At 35.4% G+C, this 26,044-nt stretch overlaps 2 protein-coding genes and 1 non-coding gene across 3 annotated transcripts; all 3 read right to left on the reverse strand.

The window, feature by feature from the left end:
- Positions 1–6,352: 6,352 nt before the first annotated feature.
- LOC103998000 (STOREKEEPER protein) lies at positions 6,353–7,640 on the reverse strand. Its single transcript, XM_009419358.3, has one exon. The coding sequence runs from the start codon at positions 7,492–7,494 to the stop codon at positions 6,559–6,561; it is 936 nt and encodes a 311-aa protein (XP_009417633.2). The 5' UTR covers positions 7,495–7,640; the 3' UTR covers positions 6,353–6,558.
- A 278-nt stretch (positions 7,641–7,918) lies between these two features.
- Positions 7,919–7,991, reverse strand: TRNAK-CUU (transfer RNA lysine (anticodon CUU)). Its single transcript has one exon. It is a non-coding gene; the product is annotated as a tRNA-Lys (tRNA).
- Positions 7,992–8,348: 357 nt separating this feature from the next.
- Positions 8,349–22,719, reverse strand: LOC135649794 (asparagine synthetase [glutamine-hydrolyzing] 2-like). The gene is made up of 14 exons (XM_065168608.1): positions 22,502–22,719; positions 20,460–20,598; positions 18,263–18,358; positions 17,955–18,096; positions 16,257–16,352; positions 15,982–16,076; positions 14,144–14,305; positions 13,429–13,509; positions 13,090–13,311; positions 12,469–12,603; positions 12,120–12,200; positions 11,936–12,022; positions 11,624–11,731; positions 8,349–8,828 (listed from the first exon to the last, which is right to left on the reverse strand). Exons 1-14 carry the CDS (start codon positions 22,579–22,581, stop codon positions 8,577–8,579), a joined length of 1,776 nt encoding a protein of 591 aa, XP_065024680.1. The 5' UTR covers positions 22,582–22,719; the 3' UTR covers positions 8,349–8,576.
- Between the last annotated feature and the right edge of the window lie 3,325 nt (positions 22,720–26,044).

The raw sequence follows: 26,044 nt of genomic DNA on the forward strand, positions 1-26,044 counted from the left end.
TCAAACTGTCATTGAAATTCTAAAAAACTATCGACATTCTTATATAAAAATAATTCACATACTATCTCATCTTGCAACTCAAGGCTTGAAACCAATCTTGCAATGCACTGATTTATAACTTCTACATCAAACCCAATAAAGATGTTCTTATAAAAAAATCCTGGATTCAAATAATATCCTACTATATGTAATGGTTGATGAAATTAACAATTCCATCTTTTGTCAATGATTATAAATATTTTCTTATATTTTTTTTTCATTTACATCAAAAGTCTTTTAAATTGTCTCCTTTGTTTCATCCATAGCCTCATAAATATATCTCATTGTAGACGTCTTTTCGTTATCTGTCAACCAAAGGATTCGAACAAATGTGCTCATTACCTTTAAAATATATAATCTATAAGATTCCAAAAGAACAACATTAAGATGATATCACTGGGTCTCTTGCCTTTCACTTCTTTTGCTCAAATGTTTGTCACCCATTTCTCCGAGGTAAACATATTTCTCTGGTTTTGTTTTTTCCCGATGCATGCTCTATAATGTCAAGAAGAAAGTAGCAAATCAGATAACATAATCTCTCACCAATTCCTTGTTATTCGTGAATTTTCTCATCAAACTCATAGCCTCAATATGATTATAGAGAAATCCAACAACAAAGATTGCCCTTTCTAAAATCTTCTTGATTTCAAAAATCTTTTCAATATCCTCCAATATTAAATCAATGCAATATGTCATACATGCAGTCCAATATAAGTGTTATTTTTTTGGTAAATAATTTACCTAAGACAAAGGATAACAAAATTGATAAGATTTAAGAGCCACATAGTTCTTCCATTCAAATTGGAGATAGAGTGATTAAAAAATTCAAACGATAAATCTTACTGGCTAACACATAGTTGTTTCCATTGTCGGTTATAACTTGAACAACATTTTGTTCACCAATTTCTTCCACAAACTTCACAAGCAAATCATATATCTTTTCTCCAAATTGCACAAAAGATATGTATCTATTGACTTCACAAACATTGTTCCTAAACAATGTTTTGAATATCGTACCGTATTGCCCGATATGAGCGATATGTACCGAATCAGCATATGGATCGCCAGCTACCAGGCGATATCAAGTATTTGACCCCGTATCAAGCGATACGGGGCTATACAATTTCAACCGTTACCGAATGGTAACAATGTTCCAACGATTAATTTGACCGTTGGAGGCCTCCTCAAGGGTTTTTAAACCCTTTCCTCCCTACTATTTCAATCCATTTTACTCTCATACTCTCTTAAACTCTCTCGAACTCATTTTTTCTCATATTCTCTCTTATTCTCACATTTTTCACTCTCCTAAACTCAACAAAGCAGCAAATTATAAATTGAATTTAATCATGGATCAAGTTTATGCACAAAAGGGGAAGGGGAAGCTAATAGATGATTTTGAGCAGATACGACAAAACCTACATGACATAAACATAAAATAAAGCTCATCGTATTCACAATCGTCGTATTAGGAGAATCTTACAGCCAACAACAGTACAGTAATAATTGGTCATACTTCTCCGAGCAACAATATAATATAGAGTAACAGATCAGTAGCAAAAATAAAAGTTTTGGCATTCACCAATACATAGCTCAGGAGCCGCCTCAGACACATGTGATTCATGACGATCAACCTACGACCATCACCACATTGATGCACAAAAAACATACGATGTATCAATATATTATATCGTGAAATCAATTTCAAGATTAGGTCCGACAAGCATATCATATTGATATACAGATACATAGTATCAAGGATCTCAATCAATCACCCGTGGAGGCTCGTCGTTCGTTTTGGTGGTAGAATCAGGTATATCTATACAAGTGATTACTTAATTTATTTGAATTTTAAAGTTTAAGTTATATACAAAATAATCTAACAATTCAAATATTTTTTCTGTAGATAATTTAATAACTGAAATTGCGAACCTTAAACTAGACTACTCAAAGCCCAAAAAAGATATGTAGCACTATTCTTACCTAATTTACATTAGTTTTACCATAGCTATAGTAAATATATATTTATTTCTAACTTAAAAACCCTATCCTAACTTTTTTTTCTATTTTTCAGATATTTTTGAAGGGTTTTATGCCTATTTTAGGCGTATTGCTAAGTACATCATATCGTACCATACCGAGTACACCGATACAGTACGGTATTTAGAACCTTGTTCCTAAAGAACAGTTCACCATAAAATTAATGATACTCCTATGTCTCCTGTTGGTGTAAGCATCTAGCATAATAGAGAAACCATGTTTTACACATGATTCTTTGTGATCATTTAATAAATCATTTGTATAATCCAACTCTTTTTTCAATAATGAAACTCGCATCTCAGAATAACTTAAGAGGTTTTAATTCTCCATCATATCTTCCAATAGCATCAATCATCTCCTTATAACTGTCTAAACGACAAATACTAAAGGGAATGACAGCTTGATAGAAGAAGTGAACAATGTGCTAAATTGTTCTTCCCCTTATTTCCTTATCACAAGCATCACTTATATTTGTTTGTCTTAATTTTGCTCTTGCTTGCCCTTATTGTTTATGTGATCCTTGATACATATACAAGTCCATCGGTTCCTTTTTACCCTTCTTAACAACCATGACTTCTTTTCTTTTTCTGTCATAAACTCTTTTCCCACTTGGATTAACACTTTTAGAATAATCTTCTTCATCATCTATAATATATTCAACACTATTCTCTAGTAAAATCCAATAAGATTTATACTTTTGTGTCTTTTTTTCAATCATATAAGTTAGCAGCTCTTCTTTTACACTAAATGGGCACTTCTTGTAGATTTATGCATTCTTGAAATTTTCTACTGAATGCCGCTTTGTACGAAAAATACCACCTCTAGTAGTCTTATCACAAAAGATGCAAGTAACTGCATTACGATCTTTAGGATCCTTTAGATAATTGTATTTCCAAGTAGGATTCTTTTTTGAATTTTTTGAAAAATCTTCTGAATTGCTTTATATACTTGTCATTAATTCTGAAAGGCTGAAACACTAATAATAATTTTAAACAAATATAGATTAGTAGTGTTAAAATCTAAATAGAGATTGCTTTGTCCAATGGTTAACAATCTACTGTTAACAATAGTTAAAGGGGGAGAAAAGAGCTATTAATAATAGTAAAGGAGGAGAAAAGTGTCACCGATAGTAAAAAGTGGGGAAGAAGAGGGCAACAATGATAGAGAAACTTTTGGACGATGGCGACGACGACGACGACCGAGGAAGCTACGGACGACAACAGTAATGACGGAGGAAGCTACGAATGACAACCGCAACAATGGAGGAAGCTGCAGACAACAACAACGACGACGGAAGTTGCAAACGATAGTAGCGACAGCATAGGAAGCTACGATCCTCTCCCTCAACGATGGAAAGAACTGCACACGGAAGAAGCGACGACGGAAGGAAGTTGCGAACAAATTTTAAGACATCGGACTCGTTCGTCGACGACAGAGGAAGCCTCGGTCCGTTGCGTCTACAACGGAGGCAACAACAAAAAAGCATTAGCGACGAAGGCAAAAGTTGTGCTAGGGTTGATGGCTCGGGGTCGCATGGGGGTACAAGGGGTAGCTTTTGCGGGTAAGAAAGTGGCTAGTTGGTTCAATCAAACCAACTAGCCACTATTGAACCGAACCAGACTTAAAAGTCTAATTCGGTTGCTTCATTTGAACTGGGCGCTTCAGGCGCTCAGTGCCTAGGTTCACACGAGCACTCAAGCGGCACCTCATTGAAGCGCATCGCCTAGTCCACCCTTGAGGTGCTCAGGCCTTGCCTCGCCCAAGCGCCTAGACGAGTGTTGGGGCACCTATTTAAACCGCTGAATCCAAGTCTCCTATTCAACAAAGTAGCATACAATGAAGATGGTATCTACTAAGCATATGATTTTTAACAACTTATTTTTACACGCTTAGATGCCTAATGCTTTGAATAAAAAAATTATATTATCACTCTATAATACTATAAGGTCATTCATATACACTCTACTTGACACAGGTAGGATTCATAGAAAATTGTACTGTGGAACAACTACAGGTATTAGTAAAGAGGCATTATTTTCTGCAAAGGGTAAGTGGTGAAGGCGAGATTTGAACCTAGGACCTTGTGATAAATTACAAGGAGGCATTATTTATACACAAAAGAAAAGAAAAGATTTAAGAACTTGGATATGTTATTAATATTAATTCCTTTTGATTTTTCAGAAAGGGTATCTTTCAAACGTGCGATTGTTTGCCCTTTTTCCAATTGTGGTAGCACATATCTATTCTGATTATCATATGCAATCTATGACCAATAACTTAATGTCTTTGCTCTTATTTCCCAAGCCCTTGCTTCTGTAGGCATTTTAGGCATAACAAGGCAAAATTGCCATCCTACCATCAGACTCAACTTATCTACAATGAACTTATAAATAACTGCATTAAAAATGAATTCAACACTCTTAACTGTGATTCACATGGGGAAATCATCAATGAGTCATTAGTCGTTTGTCCAACATATTTAACTTATGCATTGAACTAAGCACAAGTCTCTTATGATATTTCGTATGATATATTGGTCATTGTGATACCAAATGCTGCACAATATGTTATTATTGACAAATACATCAGGAGGTGCAGACATATGCTGCCCTATATATAGTAGCAGATAATGTTGTTATCAATCAACTCAGTTTGTTGGTAGATGGAATGAACTGGAAACTTTGGTCCCCATGTGCTGTCTATTATGTAGATTTGATCTACATGACATGGTAAAAGAAAAGTACACAATGAAATTAAAGGGCACAGATAACTCCATATAAAATTAACAAAAGAAATCGCACCTGATGCATAATTTTATTATAAAAAAAAATTAAGAACCAGATTTAAAATAGTTGAAAACAAATTTTACTAATCTTGAAAGCATTCTTGACAAATAAAAAGGAAAACAAACAAGCAAAAGGCTCATGTTATTTGATGACAATAAACTTCGGAAATTATGATATCAAATGAGCATTCCTATATCTAGTAATGCCTTTGAGAATGACAGTCAAAAGGCAAAAAAACAAAATTTAGCATCTGGCCATTTTAATCTTTAGAATATATAAAGGACAGCAGTGTCAAATAATGTGAAGAATTCTAACAAGTAACAGCCACATATAAATTTCATATTCCATTGTTAACTATTTGCAAGAAAGCTTGGCTAAACTCTCCTAGCGACTAGCTATGATTTAAATTCACATACTAATATAATAGTTTTAATAGAGTTTAACAATATGGCCTCAAATGGTCATCATCAAATCAAAGACCTTTTTTTTTCTCCTAAAGCATCCATCCCAAACCAAATCATAAAGGACAGAGGAGCTGGTAGCATGTAAGATTTCCTGAGGTGACATTGGAAGAAAAAAACAATCAGGCCTGGGCTAAAAAATTTCAGACCATGTAATATCTTAAGAACTCAAGATTTATACTTTGTGAATTATCAAATCAAAAAGTTTGTGGATACATAGTATATTGGTGATCCATATATATGCAATGCATTATGCCTACAATTAATGGTTCTAGGTCTGAAAGTTCTTGATTTGACGTGTAATGCATTAGGATGTTGGAATAATTTAGGTACATTCAAATAATCAAATTATGGTTTATAAATTAAGCGGTACAAATTGTAAGTTCTGAGATAGTTCTCATTGATAGTTACTATATGGTTCTTCTTTATAGTTCTAAAGCCCAAAAATAGGCTCAAATACCAGTATTGATACCCATACTAGAATCTTACTGACCAGTGGTCCAGTATCACAAAGTATGTTTTAGTATGCCCAACAAAATATACTAATATTTTTAACTATATTAGCACTGATTGGCAAAATCAAATATGTTGCATTTATGTGGAGTTCATATATGGATAAGGTACAATGAACTAAAACACAAGACTTTACTACATCACTGAAAATCAATTATAACTTGTAAACAGAATTAAACTCACAAAAAAGACAGCTGAAAGATAAAGTGTGATAACTGAAAGCATAGCATCATAGCACGCATACCTTGCCTAGAAGAACTCAACGTTGTTAAATAATTTTTGCTTTTTCAAATGATGATATCTAAATATTGTACTCAAGAAAAAATGGGAAAAGGACTATTTTGATGGTGAAATATTATGTCCAGCTTGCAACATGCTAAGTAGCATTCAAGGGCTCTGAGAAGCAAATATGTCTCCTAATGAAGAAATACCATAAAAACTTAATACGCTGCACAGTGTTTCACTCTATGCTAACTATCTTTTCGGTAGCAATTCAAGCAACAGAATTAGAAACACTTGAAACACAATGGTTATCCTCCATACATGCCAATGTTACAAGACAATATTCACCAAGAAAGGAAGGATACATCACAAGAATCTAGTTAGATAACTATCAACAACAGTGACTACGAAAGACACTTACTCTAAGTTCTAGCTGAGTACAAAACAGGAAAACAACGCAATGTGTGCAGAAAGTGATAAACCTGAAGAAGAAGCTACCATTAGGAGCACTTGTGGGCCTCAATCAAGAGCTCGGATATTTCTTTCAACAGATCAAGCCGCTTCGTCCATAATTCCATCTCGGCCGCGCACTGCTTCCTCAGCTTCTCCTCCAGCACTACCCCCTTGGAAGGATCAATCAACTTCAGCCCCTTCTCCAGTAGCACACCCGACAGGCACCGTCCGTTCACCTTCCAATACTCTAATGCTGCTTCCCTGATGAACGGGTACTTATCATCCTCCACGACAGCGTCATCCTCCTCGTCGTCCTCCTCCTCCTCCTCCTCATCACCGTCGGCAGCAGCGGCCACGTCCCCGTTGCCATCCTCCTCGGCATCCCCATCGGCCTGTTTGACCTCTTCGGACCAGATCTCAGTGGAGAGCTCGTAGATGCGCCGGTCGTGGGCAGTGGCGCTCACGGGAGGGCCCGCGTTGGCCGAGTGGACGAACTTGCTCTTGAGGCGCTTGAGCTTGTAGCCGACTTGCTCCGCGGTGAGGTGGGGGCCGATGGCGCTCTTAATGGACGCGAAGAAGGGGAACATGGTGGGCTGCTTGGGGAGGGCGCCAGTGCGGGAGCGGAAGGCGAGGGCGCCCTTGAGGAGCGCGATTTCGTCGGGCTCCGACCACACCTTCTTCTGCCGGAGGCTGGAGGAGTTCCTCCCCGCGAACTCCCGGGGTTTCCGCTTCCGCTCGCTGCGCCTCGAAGTGGCGGCGCGCCCCCCGGAGGCGCCGGCCGCCTCGGCGCGGGGTGGTTCGGGGAGGACCTTCGAGGAAGGAGAGGTCTGAGGGGGCGAGCGGCGACCACGGCCGCCGTCGGTGGAGGGAGAGTGCTCCGTGGCTGGCGGTCGGGTGTCGGCAGCGGCCGGAGATGAGGAGGGAGATGAGGAGGATGAGGAGGCTTTGCTCTTGGAGTGCGAAGCGAGGCGCTTGGAGCGCATGGTTTTGGTTGGGGGTGGGGGAGGCGGGGGATTTGGGGATTAGAGTCGAAGAAAGGGAAGGAAACAACGGCAAGGGGGAGGGAGTCTTTCACATCTCGCTTGCTCGAAATAGAAAGCGAGAGAGAGAGAGAGAGAGAGAGAGAGAGAGAGATGGTCGGATTTGGACGGTCAAGCTGCCCAAAAGCACAAAAATATTGGGTTAAGAGGGAAGCTGGGTGGTTTCAATTTTGAGTTTGAGATCCGCTTCAATTTCTGTGGCACCCTGGCAAACTCGGAATCCAATGGCCTACATGCGATCATGGGTCGTATAGTCCTACTACCGACAAAGCCCACGAATCCGGTCTCTTTGCTTTTAAAACAATAAAGCCCACGAATCCGGTCTGATTGCTGTTGAAACCAACAACAAAACCAAGCAAATAAACAACGCCCACCGTGGGGCTCGAACCCACGACCACAAGGTTAAGAGCCTTGCGCTCTACCGACTGAGCTAGACGGGCTTACATTTGCGTTTCAGAGTTTTAACTATAGGAAAAGTAAAATGATGGTATCGACGTCAAGTCAGAAAAGACAAGTCCTGAAATCAATTTATTTGAGTGAGTCGAATATAAAACAACACCGTTGGTCTTTTAACAATGGATAGAAATACTCATGAATTTTTCTCTACTCAGACTAAATCCCGACTTGAGTCATCCAAAAACTGCACAATGGATAGGTAAAACTTGGACAGTATGATCACACAATATAGATGTATACCAATGTACCAACACCCGAGACATTCTCGGTATATGGACCGATATCGGTATACAAAATTACTAACCTGTCATCTGACAGTTTAAATGAAGAAAGCTGAAAAATGAGGATGGTAAGTTAACTATTGCTGTTGGCAAAATGTTTTGACTAATAAAATAGTTAACGAGCCATATCTGTAAACAGAAGAAAACATAAACTACAATAACCAGAAATTTGGTTCCATTGAGGATAAACACGGTTCTAATCAGCAAGATAACAAGCCTGGTATTTTTCCACTTCAAACACTTGCTCCAGTGAAATTCCATTTAACTGAAGAGGCAGAATGAGAAATATCAGAGAGCAGTAGCTGTTGCAGTTGCCTCCACCATAGCATCTTGTAACTTTTGAAGGTGGCCATCCACTGAACTGGAATTTTCAGTAGCCAAGGTTTTCTCTGGTGCCTCCTGATAAGCAGCATCATGAACCCCAAGTGCAGCACGGCCAGATGGATCGGGATTCTTAGACCATGCTGCATCCCACTCTACTGCTTTTGCAGTACTGCATGCCACACTTGGCCCTCCAGGTACAGTTGACCTAGCAGCATTCTTTGGGGGAAAATAAGTTGGTAAGAGGTTTCCAAAATCAAATCCATCTGAAAAAGAGCTGACAAAAATATGCAATACTCCAACTGATACTTCTTTATTCTAAGATAAATGTAATCAACAGCAGAACAACTGTGATCTTCAAAATAATTGTTATCAGTGACACTAGTGAATTATTCTTAATTGGCCTCACATGGATTGGGTTGATACTCTTTTTACTGCATCAACACTACATTCAAGTAGGACATCACAGGAGTTGGATGACCACGATTCTTAATTGACCTCACGTAGATTGGGTTGATACTCTTTTTACTGCATCAACACTACAGTCAAGTAGAACATCACAGGAGTTGGATGACCATAGACCTAAACTCACCATTCTAATAAAAGAAAAGCCTGCAAAATTCTCAAACTCAACAACACCTATGAAGGAGGATCAGAAGAAAGATGCACTACATAATACCTAAATAGTAAAAGCAAAATATTCATAGATTACTTGCCTAAAAAGTAACTGAGACGAGGAACTAGTGCAGATTAATCCCCATGCAACAGTGAGAGAACACTGTTGTGTGTGTCATCCTCTTAGTTAACAACTCAATCATAAAATTTGACCAGGTCTAGCATTCCTTTAAGTATGAAGCAAGGTATCACATAAATTTACAATCAAATCTGGCTATATGTGGACCAAGTACTGAAGAACCAGTTCAAATCAACTCCTTATCATGGCAAGACATATCTTGCAGCTACAGTTTGCAGATTGACTCACTGTGAGGTTGGTATGATACAAAATTAGATCTCACTTTTGTTGATAAAAATGACTGATCATATAGACCGTGGATGTTTACCCAACTGAATCAGTTTCAATTTCAGATTGCAGCACTTGCTTCTGTTCATGACTGATGATTATAAAAGTTGACAACCAAGCATAACAAAATCACAACTTGCCATTGCAGACTCTAAATGAAGAAGGGCCATGATATATAAGTGCTCCTGACTGATATAGAGCTAAATCCACCTATTTACATAATAGACACACCTTACCATGTGATCTAGGATGTCATACCACAATCAAGGCAGCACAAACCATGCTACATGCCAAATAATGAGAATGTAAATTTAAATTTGGTAGCACAGTCAAAGCAGGGCAGACCAAGATTCGTATATGCCAAATAACAAGCTGCATAGTGCAGGCATGCAATACTTGTGACAAAGAATTGACATGCCAATAAGCTGACACATAAACAGGTTGTGACATTCAGCACAAGGTCAGCAGGTATCTAGTTGTGATGGTTGGCATGATTAGAATTTAAAAAAAAATCTCCCAGATGAGCTATTTATACATTCAATTTGCAAAATGCCTGACATTCCATTTTGACTTGCAATTGAGAAAAGCAAAATAATTAGCAGTTGTTGGTTGGCACAACAATTCAAGAAATTCACCAACAATGACAAAAAGTTCAATGGACTTAGTGATCATCCAGGGTGAATGGCACTTGAATTTGAAACTCAAAGTGACCATCATAATATACTATACCAGTCAAAGAGTGTCAAAATGATTGGTCCACATGATCTTGTCTACTCATAGTGTTTGACAATTCTGACTGCAATACCTTAATTCATGAGGGAGCCTCGTCCTCTAGGCATCATGAGGACTGTAGAAGAATGTTTCACTCAAGTACAGGTCTAAACTTGGGAATGACCAAAAAAATTTGTCTTAATATAGATGATAATCTTAAAAAGAGACTCATGTAGTAGAAAGTAACCAAGACTGGAGAGAAGTTGCATCGATGACAATTGAAGGACTCGAGAGAACAAATGTGTAAAGGAAAGAGAATCAAAGGCAGAGGCAATGAGGTGAGGAGGGAGAAGGGGGCAGTAACAGGACAAAAAGGAGCAACAACTCCAGTCGCAAAGCTACATTCTGAACTCGGAAAAAGAGCAATTACAAAGAAAGAATGACAATAACAGCCAGAGTACACAAAAAGGACAAAATTAGCAAAGGAGAACAAATAGAAGGGGGACAGTAGTAGCAGAATAAAGCAGAAAAGGAGCAAAGGTATAAGAGGAGGGAAAAGGGAAGAAAAGATTACTGAGAAAGAAACTTGAAAAGAAAAGGAAAGAGGACAATGGAATGTAGCACAATATGTTCAAGCCCCTTCTCAACATGAAAATTTATTCTCTATCATTGTTTCTCATATGGCCCGAATAACTTTTGACTTATTTCACAAATAAAACTAATTTTCTTGTTATGCCATGTCGTTCTGAAATTTACTAGCAGAATTTGAATACAAATCTAACAATAATATATCCATTTCTTAGGCATCTGTGCATTTTTAAAAGGCTCGTGACAAGGCAGACACCTAAGGCACACCATGGGGAAGATGTAAACGTTGACCCAATAAACCAAGACAGTCACTCTTGCACTGCAATTCCTTTAGTCATGAATTTGATAACAATATTTAGACTAGTTGATCCTTCGGAAAGCTTTCACTTCCTTCATCAATACTCATGAAAAAGCATGCAATTGGTTGCTAACATTTGTGTAGCTAAATAACGCAGTCAATCAATTATTAATATATAGATAATTACTTCATGAAAGATCAATAATTTACTGATGATTTCTATTACCTGCTATGTGCTGAAAGGAGTTCAGACAAGATAAAAAAGCTGCAAGCTTAAAGTTTAGAATATAAGGAGACATATAGATTATAGAACAAAGTGGAAAGAAAGGCTTTGCCAATTAAAGTAACTAAATATGTCAAATCCAAAAATCTTGAAGTACATAGAAGCTTTTTTACCTTCGGAAAGAATCTTTCAAATATTGACCGGTAGTAGTATGCCTCTTTTGTTGTAGGAGTATTCTCAGGATAAACAAAGCTTGCATTCATCAGCATGGCATCTGAAACCTGGTCATTAGGAAATAAAAATTGAGATGCAGAGAGAAGTGATTACTAAAAGAATAAAATGCTAACCAACAGAAAATACATTAAAAAATACAAGGTTACAATTAACAAGGTAACCAATATTTTATGAAAATATCAAAAATGTCATGCAAGATTTTGCAAGAGTTTTGGTTGATGATTATCTTCTCAAGCTAAGAAAAAAAATACATGTTCATTTGCATGGTGCTTCAAGCCATCAATCCAGCCATAACCCACTCCATCACTAAATTGCTCCTTCTGCCTGTACAGGATGTGCTGTATATGGAAACAGATAATGGAGCTGTCAGATCAGGTATTTATTCATAAATTAAAATCACGTGGTCTTCAAATCTAAATTCAAAAGATCCATAACCTTTGGCAAATAAGGATTTTGATCATCATCAAATGCATTGCGCAGGACCCACTTCTCAATTCGACCAAGATCACGTCTAATCTGTATAAGCAATACAGATGTCACTTACGTATAAGCTTGCTTACTATTCTCTCCTTAAAAAAAGACACTTCGCCCAAAGTTTAAATGATAATGCAATGTAAATTAAGTAAAAATAAATGTCTATAGACCCAGAAATAAATATTGCATTATTACCACAAGAACTTGAGTTCTTAAATATATTTAATTTGGGCTAAGTTAAATTGTCTACAAGAACTTGTCTTGTAAGAAGTATATGGTGCAAAATTATAAACTAGGTTGGCTTACCCACCATTTTCCATTCAGGATCAATGTCCATTGCTATGTCAATAAATTGCTTGTCCAGAAAAGGAACACGAGCCTCCACGCCCCAGGCTGATGTTGATTTGTTGGCCCTCAGGCAATCATATAAATGAAGAGCTTTAATCTAAAATCATAAAAGACTTTGTTCATAAATTTATAAACAGAAAAGAAGGTTACATCAATAAGCATTTTACTCACTCATAAATATGAAATATAAACCAAACATAGGAAAAAAAAGGTAACAACTAATAACCACTTTACATAACAACTTCTATATGCAGTGCCTATAGCAACTGGGTTGGAATACTTGTGAAAACAAGAAACATGAACATATACCAACTGGAGAAAAGCATCTTGAGAGTATACAACAAAACATTGAGAATAATTTATCTCATGTCTCTGGGCTACACATCAAACAATACTAGGAGAATAACATCTGAACCTACAAGTATTTTTATATTATTTTCAAGAAATAGCAATTAAAAGTGTCATTTGTGTGAAAAAGTAGCACAAAATTGAATTAACTAACCACATTATTATATATTAACTCACAAACAGAATGAAAGATCTTCCTATAACTGCTCAAAGGGTTGTGGGGTTTTCAACATACCTTTCGACATGTTTCCGAATGAAACTCTTCTTTGTTTGGTGCTTTATGAAAATACAGGTATCCTCCAAATATTTCATCAGAGCCTTCCCCTGAAAGAACCATCTTCACCCCTAAAGACTTAATTTTACGAGACATTAAAAACATTGGGGTACTGGCCCTAATTGTCGTCACATCGTATGTCTCAATGTGGTAAATGACTTCTGCAAGTGCATCAATACCCTCCTAATACAAGAAAATAATTTGCATCAATACCCTCCCGATATGAAAAAATAACTGAATCTACAGAACATCATTACATGTGCCATATGCTTCTATTCTAAAGAAAATCAACAATATTACCTGCACTGTGAAATGAAATTCATGATGGAAAGTGCCAAGATAATCTGCAACTTCTCTAGCAGCTTTAAGATCAGGAGAACCCTGCACAAAAATCATGACTGTGATGAATACACTATCAACAGTAACATATGAGTCAAAATCATAATACAATGCCAAGTCAAAGCCTAAAACATGTCGAATCATCTTTTTCCTTGCATACATAAAGAGTAGTAGATTAACACAAAGAAATGTTCAATGATTTTTTTTATTGCAATTCTTTAACAGACTGAAGGTTATTAGACTTCATTTTCTAATGCTTTGAAAATATAGAAAATAAAATTTTGAAGACAAAATCTACTCTTTTCTTCTTGCTACACAAGAAATAGCTTTACTCTTGATCAAGGGAATACTTACAAAACAAATATCGTTGTGCCAATCCACATGTGTCAACATGGATTAAAACATACTTGCTATAAAGGTATTGACATGCACCAAGTCGATCCATGCAAAGCATGATCCTAACTACATATATTACTAAAGAGATTTGGTGATCATCTTAAACCAAAAAATTTCCTCAAAGTCATAAAATCATCTAAAACCACTGCACTGTGCTTTGCTTGTAGTTGTTATTTCCAGACATAGTCTGCAAAAGTATCTCCGGGCATTTTATGCAGTCAATGCCCAACTTGAGACATATCACGTGAACAAATAAATTATAACAACAAAAAAATGTGACCTTCAAGCCAATGCAGAAAGAATGTAGCTGAGATCCCCACTGTCTAGCAACTTTTGCTTTCGCCAAGTGCCTCAAAGCAACTGCAGCAACAAGTGATGAATCAAGCCCACCAGACAAGAGCACACCAAATGGCACATCCGTCATGAGCCTTTTGACAACAGCCTAGAAGCATATGAAATACAGGATAATGAATATGATTTATGCAAAAAAGACAGGTGACAACAGCAGAAGCATGCCTTTGTTTTGTTAATGAAATAATACAAAAAATAACATAATGAATTGACTTATTTACTTTCACAACAAGAAACACATGATCAGGAACAGATAAAAGTGTACCAAAGAAGTCGCAAAAGTGATAATAGTGTACATGAAATATTGTCACCATATTAAGGATGGGTATCAAGAACTATTATGTATCCTGATCACTGTTAACAAAAAGGTCATGGCTACAACACACATGTAAATCCATCATAATTTACTTTATGCTATATTTATTATTTAACTTTTACACATCAGAGCAACATTTGCATGTGATGCTTAAAACACAAGTTCTCTCCAAAATCAGTCCCTGGTTCTGTTAAAAATATGATAGTGTCACATAAAGATACTTGGTTGATAAATAATTCCACAATATTTTAAAGAATATAAATCCAGTTAGAATTTTTAGGGCAGGAAAGGCATCCTTGTGTAAAAATCCACAATAATAGTTAATAGGAAATCCTGGTTTTGTTGCATCAAAAGGCTTATATGGAACCATACAATAAATCGTACCTACCAATTAATTAAACTGTCAAATCCTGCATGGAACAGATCCATTCAGCATCTTTTTGGAATTCAGCATTTAAACACCAATTTTTTGGTGGCTGCTCATCTACTTTTTACTTAAAGGAAAAAAAGATGTAATGTCACAAATGTTCTCTTAAGTCTGAATTACTAGCCCCAAGCCTATTAGACATGATGGTGATGCTGACATGGTACAGCAGATCTTCAACAAATGGCAAATATTTATTTAGGCTTTTTTTCTATCTTACTGCACCACTAAAGCAATAATATGGACTTAAATGAACCTTCATGGTTAATGACTTGAAATGTAATGATGTACCATCAAAATTATGTTCATCAACAGACTCAATAATTCTTGCAGTGACGTGGACTAATGAGTTAGCACAGTTGCAGTGTTAGGCAACCAATATTGGAAATAGCGGTAGGATGATGATATGGCAACTAATGAAATGGCATTAGATGATAAGCAGTGTGTTCAACCTTTGGAAGAGATCACTTGTGCCAAGTTGCAAGTTGGCATCCCAAAGAGACCATTTATACTATTACACTGGGTTTTATGGGTTACGGATGTCCTGTGAGTTAATTCATTATAATTTCAAAATATATAATAAATTTGTCATGTAAGTTATTTATTCAGGTTAACCCATGCATGATCATAGAATAATTTATGAGATCGCAGCATTGTCCCGCTCATGCCTTCTAGCTGGAGCTGGGGCATTACACTATAGCAGGGTAATATCCAATTTGGTATTGTTGGGTTTTTCAAGGGCAAGTAGATCATCACAGCTTTTTTACCGAATACAGATATATTATATAGCTTGGTAACATATAACCCTGAGGGGGGTTGGAGGAGAACATTCCAATTCAATGGATAAAAAAAGCTAACATAAGCATTCATTGCAAGTCATTTGGTTAACAACACAAGAAACTATAATGCAGGAGTGTAAAATATATATTTCAAAATTTATGAGAATGCCTGACAGTTTCCAAGTCAAAAATTTGAGGACTAGAGGACATTGATAATATAAAATGAACAGAAGAGAGTCAGCACATGCCTTCTCAAAGGCCTCACGTAGAGCTAGAGCATCATAAGGAGCTGACGGTGTGCATTCTGAAAACCATGGGGGGTTGTACCACCTCCGTAGACCACCTGAAGAATATTTTAAATTCACGATCATGAAAGATATCACATCATATGTCAGATAAATGACTATACCCTATCCCAATAACTTTTTTTTATTCCCAATAACTTAAATCTCACATCCAGAACTTCAGAATTAATCATATTGTAACAATTACTTTCTTTTAACTGTCCAAGAAGTAAACCAACCTTTTTTGCTAGAATAGATATGCCCAGGTAGAAATGAGACAAATCGTTCACAGTCATCACTCAAAGCTTTCATTTCTGAAGCAAACCAAACAGATCCTGCCAAAGAACCAACACTGAACATTAATTGAAGCAATTCCAAATATCATACAGATGATATTTACTTGGTGCAAAATCCAACCAAAATTTTCCATTGACAATCTCATAGCTATAAATGGTTATTATATAAATAGATTACAAGGTTAAAGCTCCAAACAGATTAAGAAACATTTGTTTCTTAAAAGCATCATAAAGCAACTTGATGGGGGGAAAGTTCACCCCCCAGCCACAGCTCGCCATGTGGTTACCTCGTCAGCACCAGAGGCGGGACCCAAACAACGTGGCAGCCACCTGAGCACAGCAATAATGATGAACCCAAAAAGGAATACTCTGCCCATTCCGCAGAATATTCCTTTGGACCCAGCTTGCTATAAAACTCATTAATTTATTGTTATCAAGGTCAATTACTATTCACCCATGAGTCCACTTTCCACCTTAGTCCTAACTTAAGAGTCAGAGGGCCAGGTCAGGCACCCCACCTGACTTCGGCACTCTTGCAAGTCAACTCCTCAGCGAACACTGGAATCACCCTCTTGACCATCTTTGGACACTTGTGCAGACGGCCTAGGACCGAGTCAGGCTGACAAAGACATCACCGACAATCATACCATCGCAACTTATTTAAGAAAATTTCTTAAGCATGTGAAGTTACCTTAAAAGCTTCAAATAGAATAGGAAAGGATCTTTAATCTTCCAAATCATGCTATAACATTAGAATAATATGAAAGCATCTTAACTTTTACCCAAGGAACCTCTTATGATGTTGCAGGAGAAAAGTGACTACCAATTTTAGACACATGCAGCAGCACAGAATCCTGGCTCAGCCCAAGCAGGTCATGCTGGTCATGTGATATGCAAACAAGTGGCTTGGCATGTGCTAATATTTAGAACCAATAAGCTATAGTTAAATGGCACAGCCAACATAAAGCAATATGGCAAGCACATGCAATTCATGTTTTACATACCTCTGGTTTCCTCAGGGATACAGGCAAAAAAATTAATCTGTTCCGTGCCTGCATCTCTTCAGCAGCTTTCTAGCTTAGTGATCATTTATTAAATTATCAAATTACCACATTAATCATATTTGATGTCTACATAACATCAAACTAAGTAAATGTCCATAACAAGGTAATCAGATTCTCAGATCTGGATCCAGAAAATTCAGAATATGTGATATAATGGATGCAATTCTTAAGCATGATATAATAAGAAAGACTCATCCCACTTTTGGAATAAAGTTCTCCTTATTTGGATACTATAAGGCTGACAATGAATCCTGGACCAGTTAAGACTCATCATGTCTACCCTAGCATGCAAAGCAGAATTCTTTGTCATAGATAGATTTGTCACATGTTTTACTAAAGTAAGAAACTTGAATTATTTATCCATAGTTTGCATATTTATCAAGTCAGGAGTATCTTCATCTTGTTTACTTGTAGCATCCTCCTTAAGGAACACTCCATGATATTATTAATCAGGAAATCCTGAATGAAAAATGATCTCTAGAAAATCACTAGCTTTAATCTAATTTGAAATAAATTAAACACATAAAATTTAATAATACATGTGATAAAAGAAATTCAACGGTAAGTTACCACATACCGTCAAGTCCCCATCCCACATATAGAGGAGTAATGCCAATAGCATCCCGGGCAGCAATGAAACTTTTATCACGGGTGTCAAGAAGAACAAATGAGAACATTCCATCCAACATATCTACAAAATCTTCTCCGTATTCTTCATACTGATAAAAGGGAAGAGTTTATTAATACTGGTAGCAACAGCCCTTAGCAGATTAGAAGATCTAAACCTAATGATTTTTAGACAACTCAAAACTGTCAAATCTGAGGTCCTCATCCAAAACATCTAAAAAGGAAAAATATAAAAGAATCTCAGTTTCTACAACTTACGAGGTGAGCAATCACTTCACAGTCACTTCCAGTCCGGAATTGATGAGATTTAAGCTTTGCTCTCAATTCTTCATGGTTGTAGATTTCCCCATTCACCTAGACATAGTGCCCAAAACAAATCAAGATATAATTACACAAGAAGTATAATGTATCAGTATAAGTACAAACACTAACTTGTGAGCTTCATGAATAATAAACAAATGGTGCAACAAGGTTTAAAATTTTAAATTATAATGGATTTGAAGTATGTGCAGCACAGACTGACATGATTAGTATGTGTAAATCATCTCCAAGTCAAACAAGGTTGTAAATTTCAACAAGATTTACACATAGCAATTGTGTCAGTCTGTGTTTGACCAGAAAGTAGACTGTCATGCTATAAGCACAGGGCTTTTTACCATACCAAAATAATGGACTTGTGCTAATCAGCACAAACCTCATGCCAAGTCATGTCTGTGTTTTACCAGAACACCCTACACTGGGAAGTGTTTCCTGGTAGCAATGCACCAAAGGATGTTTTCTTTCTGCTTCTTGCTTATTTGTCTCTTTGGACCTTGCACCTAAAATTAATGTGCCATTTTACCATCCTAATCATTTCATATATATATAAAATTTTTGGGAGGTTTCCTTCAAGGTTTCAATTTAAACTATAAGCATTACTGTAGATTTAAAACATTGATGATGCTACACAGTCCAAAAACATACATGTGTCCAAAAGTGTGAACCTTATCTTACTTCTTAATTATATTATTCCAATATTAAACACTATATATATATATAAGAAATGGAACCCTTGAACTTATAATTATTTAAATTCTCACAAATTTGCAACATAGAAGTCATATTCGTTGTTTTAGATTATTTTTCTTTTACATGTCCCTATATCTCCATGTCATCTATTTCAGTATCACACACTATATGCAATCTGCATTGGATTATCTAGTCCATGTCAATGCAACATTGCTCCTAAATAACTGCTGGTATCCTGTTTTTGGTTAAATTTCTAAGAGAGTTGACAAGAAGTTGACATCTGGTGCTACAGTAGTGTAGAAATCCATAGATTAAAAGAAAATGATTAATTAATATTGTAAGTGTTGTGAATTGAATTTAGTCCAAAATAAGGCTAGCAGTGGTCAAATATTTTGATTTCTAAACTGGTCAAGAGACTTCTTATCCATCATAAGAAATGAAGAGTCCACAAGACCAAAGAGGAAAGAACTATTAATTGCCATGCAGTAATTCCGCAAGGTTGTTAATCCTATTTAGAAAAAAAAAGGGCTAGGTTGATGACTAAAATTTCTATGAAGGCAAACACAATGTAGATTATTGATTGTCGATCATGCTTCATGACATCAATCAACTATTATGGAATGACCAAAGCCTTCCCAACTGAGTCCTAGTCAAGTTAGGGAAGTATAATCAAGCCTCATTGACCTTGTTATAGTCCATTTGGTGTATAAGAGTTTTAAGATATTTATTATATTGGCTAGACAAGTGACTAGCTACTGAATCATATTTGAAGAGTTACAGATTTCTCTTTAAGTGGAATTTTAGAAAGAAATAAAATTTTCCTGAAGGAATGATCTCACAAAATCTCTTTGGATAGCTATATGCATATCTGAAAGGATTTTAGCCTACAGCCTAATACTTCGATGCTATATTCCCCTTTATACAATAAACTTAATTAAAATTCATAGCTTAATAGTCTTTCATGTCTTTTCTCCTCCTTAAATTGGAGAAAACCCTGGTAGGAGGATCATGTCCCATCATCTCTTCCCACTCGAGCTGGTAGAACTGGATCAAGAATGGCCATGTCTAGTCCCAAATTTTCGAGGGACCAACTTCTAGCCTCCAACCAGTTTCCAGCAAATCTTTGCAGTCCGATTAGTGGCCCACTAAGTCAATTCCCGCTATAGTCATATATCAAGCTGATTTGTTGACCACTCTTGACTGATTTTCAGGTTATCTTCATCGATTACCAACTGAAACCAACCAATTCCTTTTCATTTCAAAAGTGTTGGGTCCCACATTCTGAATTGGCTTACCAGAACAATTCCAAATTGCCAGCAATTAGAAAATGCATTTAAATATGCTAATTATGAAAAGTGGTTGTAAGATGAAGAAACGAATAAATCTCAGTGTTGAAAGGTTGAATTGCAAAGAACAAAAGGTTAAAAGGTTGAACAAAATCACAAACCGTAACAACAATAGACTTGTCTTCATTATAGAGTGGTTGATCTCCAGAAGTAGGGTCAACAATGGCTAACCGTTGGTGAGCAAGATAGCAATCTTCGAAACAATGCAAGCCACTCCAATCAGGGCCTCTGTGCTGCAACCTATTTTTATGTAAATGATGTTAGAAATGTAGATGAAACATGTTAATACAGCCCATAGATTCTTGATATATGGATACTTAAACCTAGAAATTAGATCTTAAGTAAAGCTAATTTTGTAATCCAACAAAAATGAATTTGTTGGGATGTCAAAAGTCCTTCAAATGTTAAGATGCTTTAAAGTCATCAAGAAAAGCACATGTGATGACGTATAATGTCCTTCCAAAATATTTTATTGAAAATTTTCCACACTCAAACCATGACAAGAAGTCATAATTGTCCCAAATATTTGTGATTGGCTACATACTATTTTTTCCATCATCCAAAAATATCCTTAATTAATCTAAAAGAATTTAGTTTATAGTATTTCTACTAAGGTCCTATTAGATCTCCCTCTATCTATCCTTGCACCACTAATACAAAATCTCACATCTTTTAACTATGTGTTTGTATCATATCAAATGATTCCCCTTCATTTTCTCCCTTGTCTATACTACACCTAATTATTCAGGAACGAATTTTCGTTGTCATCTTTTCTAGTAAATTCATACATCCACCTCAAAATTTTATCTCAACAACATAAGTTCTTGTACATGTTACTTACAACCCAACACTCATATCCATACAGCATCATTGAGCTAAACTGTCTTGCAATTTTTTTTTGTATATACAAAAGGCAAATAGTGATCACACAAAGCTCCCGATGCCCCTCTCCATTTTAGTCACATATTTTTTTCTAAATGGACAATATCATCATCAATCTCTCCATCTTGTGGATTAATCGATCCAAGAGATCTAAGATTTCTATTTGCTGAAAATTCTTATTCATCCAATTTAACTATACCATTAGTACTTCTTTGAATACTCCTAAAATTATATCTCAAATATTGGTGTTAGTCCTACTTAATTTAAAAGTTGCTAAGGTTTCCCTGCATATCCCAAGTCTAGAATTAATTCAACTTAAACTCTCATTAACTAAACAATATTATCAACAAATAAAATAACCATGGAGGTCTATCCTATACACAATTAGTAAGGAAGTGCCCAGATATTTGACTTTTAAGTTTTAACAAATTAATTGACCATATAACTCAATGTAAATTCAATCATGAACCTTTAATATTAATTTGATTATGTAAATTTTACCATTGATTTAATTCTTGCAGGAATCAAATGTTTGTGGATTCTCAATATTTACCAATAGTGAAGGAATCTAGGCTACATGTTAACACACAAAATTTCAAAAACACTTGGCCTTTTAACGCTCTACATAAAAATGGATGTTCTCTTCTAATTGTAGCACTTTATTACACAAACAATATGATGGAATATCTGCAGAGATATTAATAGCACTTGAAGACCATAAAAAATGTCAGATGAGACCCGTGCCCAAATCTCACGCCCCCCTGTCTCCTCCTCTTTTCTTTTAGAGCACATTAAGAATTGAAGCGATCCAATCGTATTGTCAATTGGTTTAGAAATAACAGTCGCATTTTTTTCCCCAGAAAAAAGCCTCATACTTTTTTGACAACATAAAATTGAGCCTAGCATCCAATCTTACCCGGGACTGCTGTGAACTTCTATCAAGAAAGATGTAATATATATGTTAGCTATAACAGAATAATAAATGACTTGCAACCTACGTTGTAAAGGTGAGCAAGACTCCGCAAAATCTAACATGGAAATCATAGATGCATATTGGACTCGATAAGAAACACACCATTTATCGCACTACATACAAATAAGAGAACATACTGCCTACAATCGATCCTAAACACATTAAGAACGACATTTCACCCTCCTTTCCTATCGAACAATGCTGCGCAATTATTTAAAGATTCTTCGAACGGAAACAGGAAGGCGAGAATAGGGAGATGACAATAGACTCAGTGGGAGAAAAGAGGACCTCCGAGAGAGCTCGATGATGCGGGATCTCTTGGCAAGCGAGGTATCCGCACACCCGAGCACCGCTAAGATTCCACACATGGCGAACGTTCTCTCGCTCCCTCACCGGCTTCGCGCGCCGAAAAGAGACGAGAAGGAGCAGGATTCGACCGGTCAGCTCGCTCGCCTCCGCCCACCACCACCCATCACGGGAGCGATATATGAGCGAGGGACGGAGACAGCGGAAGGGATCCGAGGAATTAAATCCAAGCCGTTGATGTCAAGAGGCACGAATCCCAGTCTAGGGCATCTTATCGCCCGCATCTCTGGGACCCGATCCGGGGATCGCCAAACAGATCAGCTACACCATTGTGATGATCAAAACAGCGAGGAAGCGAATCACTGTTTGACGCGTTTCTACATAAACCCAAAGCCCCAAACGAAAGCGGAGAGTAATTCCATGATCGGCTGCCGTGGTGGTGGGGCCACTATGTGAACAAGTCTTAAGTTCTTTCTTTGGTCTGATGCATTTGAAATGATTATGTCGTTGAGCGAAGGAGAGAATTTTTGTTTTATGACTAATTCGAGAGTTGGATATTTATGTCATAAATTCTTACGTCATTGAGCGTAGGAGAACGATTACTTGCATATATATATATATATATATATATATATATATGCCAAGCAAAAATATTAAGTGTTGGATGTTTTTGGTTCACACGTATCTGACTATTTTGAGACTTGTGTAGAGGAGACATGTATCATGTAGCAAGAGATATCTTGTTCGTATCGATCATGTCGAGCATCTTTTGTGGATGCATGGGAAGATAATTTACCTAGCTATGGTGCATCTAGGTGGATACATAAATATTTTATTAGATACGTAAATGACAGCATCATGCACGATGAGATATTTTATTAGATAGGGTATCTAGGGCTTTGATTCTTTTATCCTATATGATGGCATCATACACAAATAATATATATTTATTTATACATAAATATATTAACATATATATATATAAGTATACATATACATGTACATATATATAGTATAACATTGCACATGCTCACGTCCCTAGTATTGATATTTTTACATATAAAATAGGGTAGTGATGACTTAGTAAACATATGTTGCTATAGTTTTATTCGTGTGTATAATATTTTCAAATCATATAACATAAAATATTTAATCGACTTACGACTTTTTTAGCAAGAATATGTATATAGATTTTTGCATCATATATATATATATATATATATATAAAATATTTTTTTATATCTTACATAATAACATACGTGTATCGCACATCATAATATAACTGTACATTCTATAATACACGTCATAACATATATGCGTATTACACGTTGTAATACATATGTGCTTTGTGCATCATAATATATTTGTATATTCTTATATTGCACATCATAATAAATGTATATAATATATTGCATGTTATCATATACATGTGATATAAGAATTTTTTATCATAATATATATATATATATATATATATATATAGTGCATATATTAACATTGAGCTTATATGTAACTCATGGCATTTGTATCAATTAAAACATGCTTTTTCAATACACTATGATTGTTATAATTCGGATGATCACTATTTTACATTTTATCCTTACTTGATTCGACTCAAAATTAATATGTTATTTAAGAATCACAATCCTCAATGATCAAGAGGGCTAGGAAGTTATAAACCTGTCTAATTTGGAGTGTATGGTTATGAGATGAGATGTCTTAATTTAAAACCCTAAATCTTGAATCACTTATTTATAATAATTCATAGTAATGATTCATAGAAAAATATGAAAGAATCTCATCTAAATTAAATAATACCCAACCTATAAATTTACCTAAATTTTATTTTTTTTAATAATTCATTCCATAATCAAATGACCTGGCTACTATCAATTAGACAACTAAATAATCTTGCTAAATAAACCATCTTCTATTGTCATCAAATTTTACAAAAACTTAGAAGACATATCAAACTTAATGCACACTAAATTTTAGCTTAAAACATAATCATTGGGAGGTTCAACTATTCTCTAAATTTGAATATTATCACATATTTTATTATGTTGAAACTAGGTTGAGATTATCTAAACTTCGAAACCTTATATCTTTGCATACATATACCATATTTACTCAATTCTAAATCTTACATAATCTTAAGAGATTTAAAAAAATAAAATTTCATCGTATCCATAAGATGATCAAATCAGTTGGAACAAACTTCTTCAACAAAAACAAAGGATTCTGCATGCTTCAAAGTGATAGATTTATAATTTAAATTATAAGATTCATATTGAAATCATTTCATAAGTCATAGAATCTTAACTTAACCGTACAAAAAATATATAAAAAATACATCTTAATTTAAACCCTGGATCACCTAAAATCAACTAAAAATAAAAATTTACAATAAAGCTAAAATCTTAAGTACAAAAATCGAGTTTTTCTTATCAATCTTTTTAAAACCAAGGATTTTAGAGCTTGAATGAATAGAGAACCGAACTATTTGAGGGAAAATAGCTTAAAAAAATGGGGTAAATGAGTCATGCCCTTATATGGTTTAGCAAGGGAGAATATAACAAAATAGTGAGGAGGTGGGAAAGAGCTACTCAATTGTATTAGTTATATGAAAAGGGGTATAATGATCCATATCATCTCAATCTGTGTTATGACCCATTGGATAATACTAATGAAGGCTTCAATAGATATAACGAATTTACTCGGACCCTTTATTAAAAAATATATAATTATTATGAATTCAACGATTCGATGGTGTGGATCTCTAATCTAATCGACCCACATATTAATACAAATAGAAAGATAAGAGCCTCTAATCTGATGTCATTTATTATGATAAAGATTAAAAGAAATATCTCTTTGCCAAGATGCTCTCGTGGCATTTTTAGAATTTAATTTTTTATAATATTTTTTTAAAATCCTGATATATATTTTATTGAGTTTGATACATTACCACATACCTATTGTTTAGGTATGGAATTTATAGGATAGACTTAGTATCATTAACCTAAGGTATATAAGTCACATTAAATAAATTATAGAGAAATGTTCTTGATGAAACATCCTACTAGTCGACAATTATACCTAAATAAGTAGTTATAAATTCTAATTTTATTATAAGTATCCATGTGTATAGTTAAGTTATATACAATTTGTATATAAATGATAAGAAACCTAAAAGATGACCCACGGAGATTAACCCAAAAAATGTATATGTAAATATGAAAAATATTAATTTAAAAGAAATAATTTCTATTATTGTTGTATACGTATTTTTTAATATATATTTTATATATTTAGTTTGGGTAAATATAAGCCAAGTAGCACAATTTATGATAGACTATTAACATTAGTTAGTATTCGATAAACGGTGAGATCAACCTTTAAGGGTATGTAATGATTTTTTTAGATTTTGTAGTGAAATATATTTAAGTTTGCTATAATGTTATAAGGGCAATTTTTTAACAAAACTCGTATCTCAAAAAAAATCTCACAGAACATTATATAAAA

This window comes from Musa acuminata, chromosome BXJ3-9 (assembly GCF_036884655.1).
Source record: "Musa acuminata AAA Group cultivar baxijiao chromosome BXJ3-9, Cavendish_Baxijiao_AAA, whole genome shotgun sequence".
Taxonomy (NCBI): Eukaryota; Viridiplantae; Streptophyta; class Magnoliopsida; order Zingiberales; family Musaceae; genus Musa; species Musa acuminata.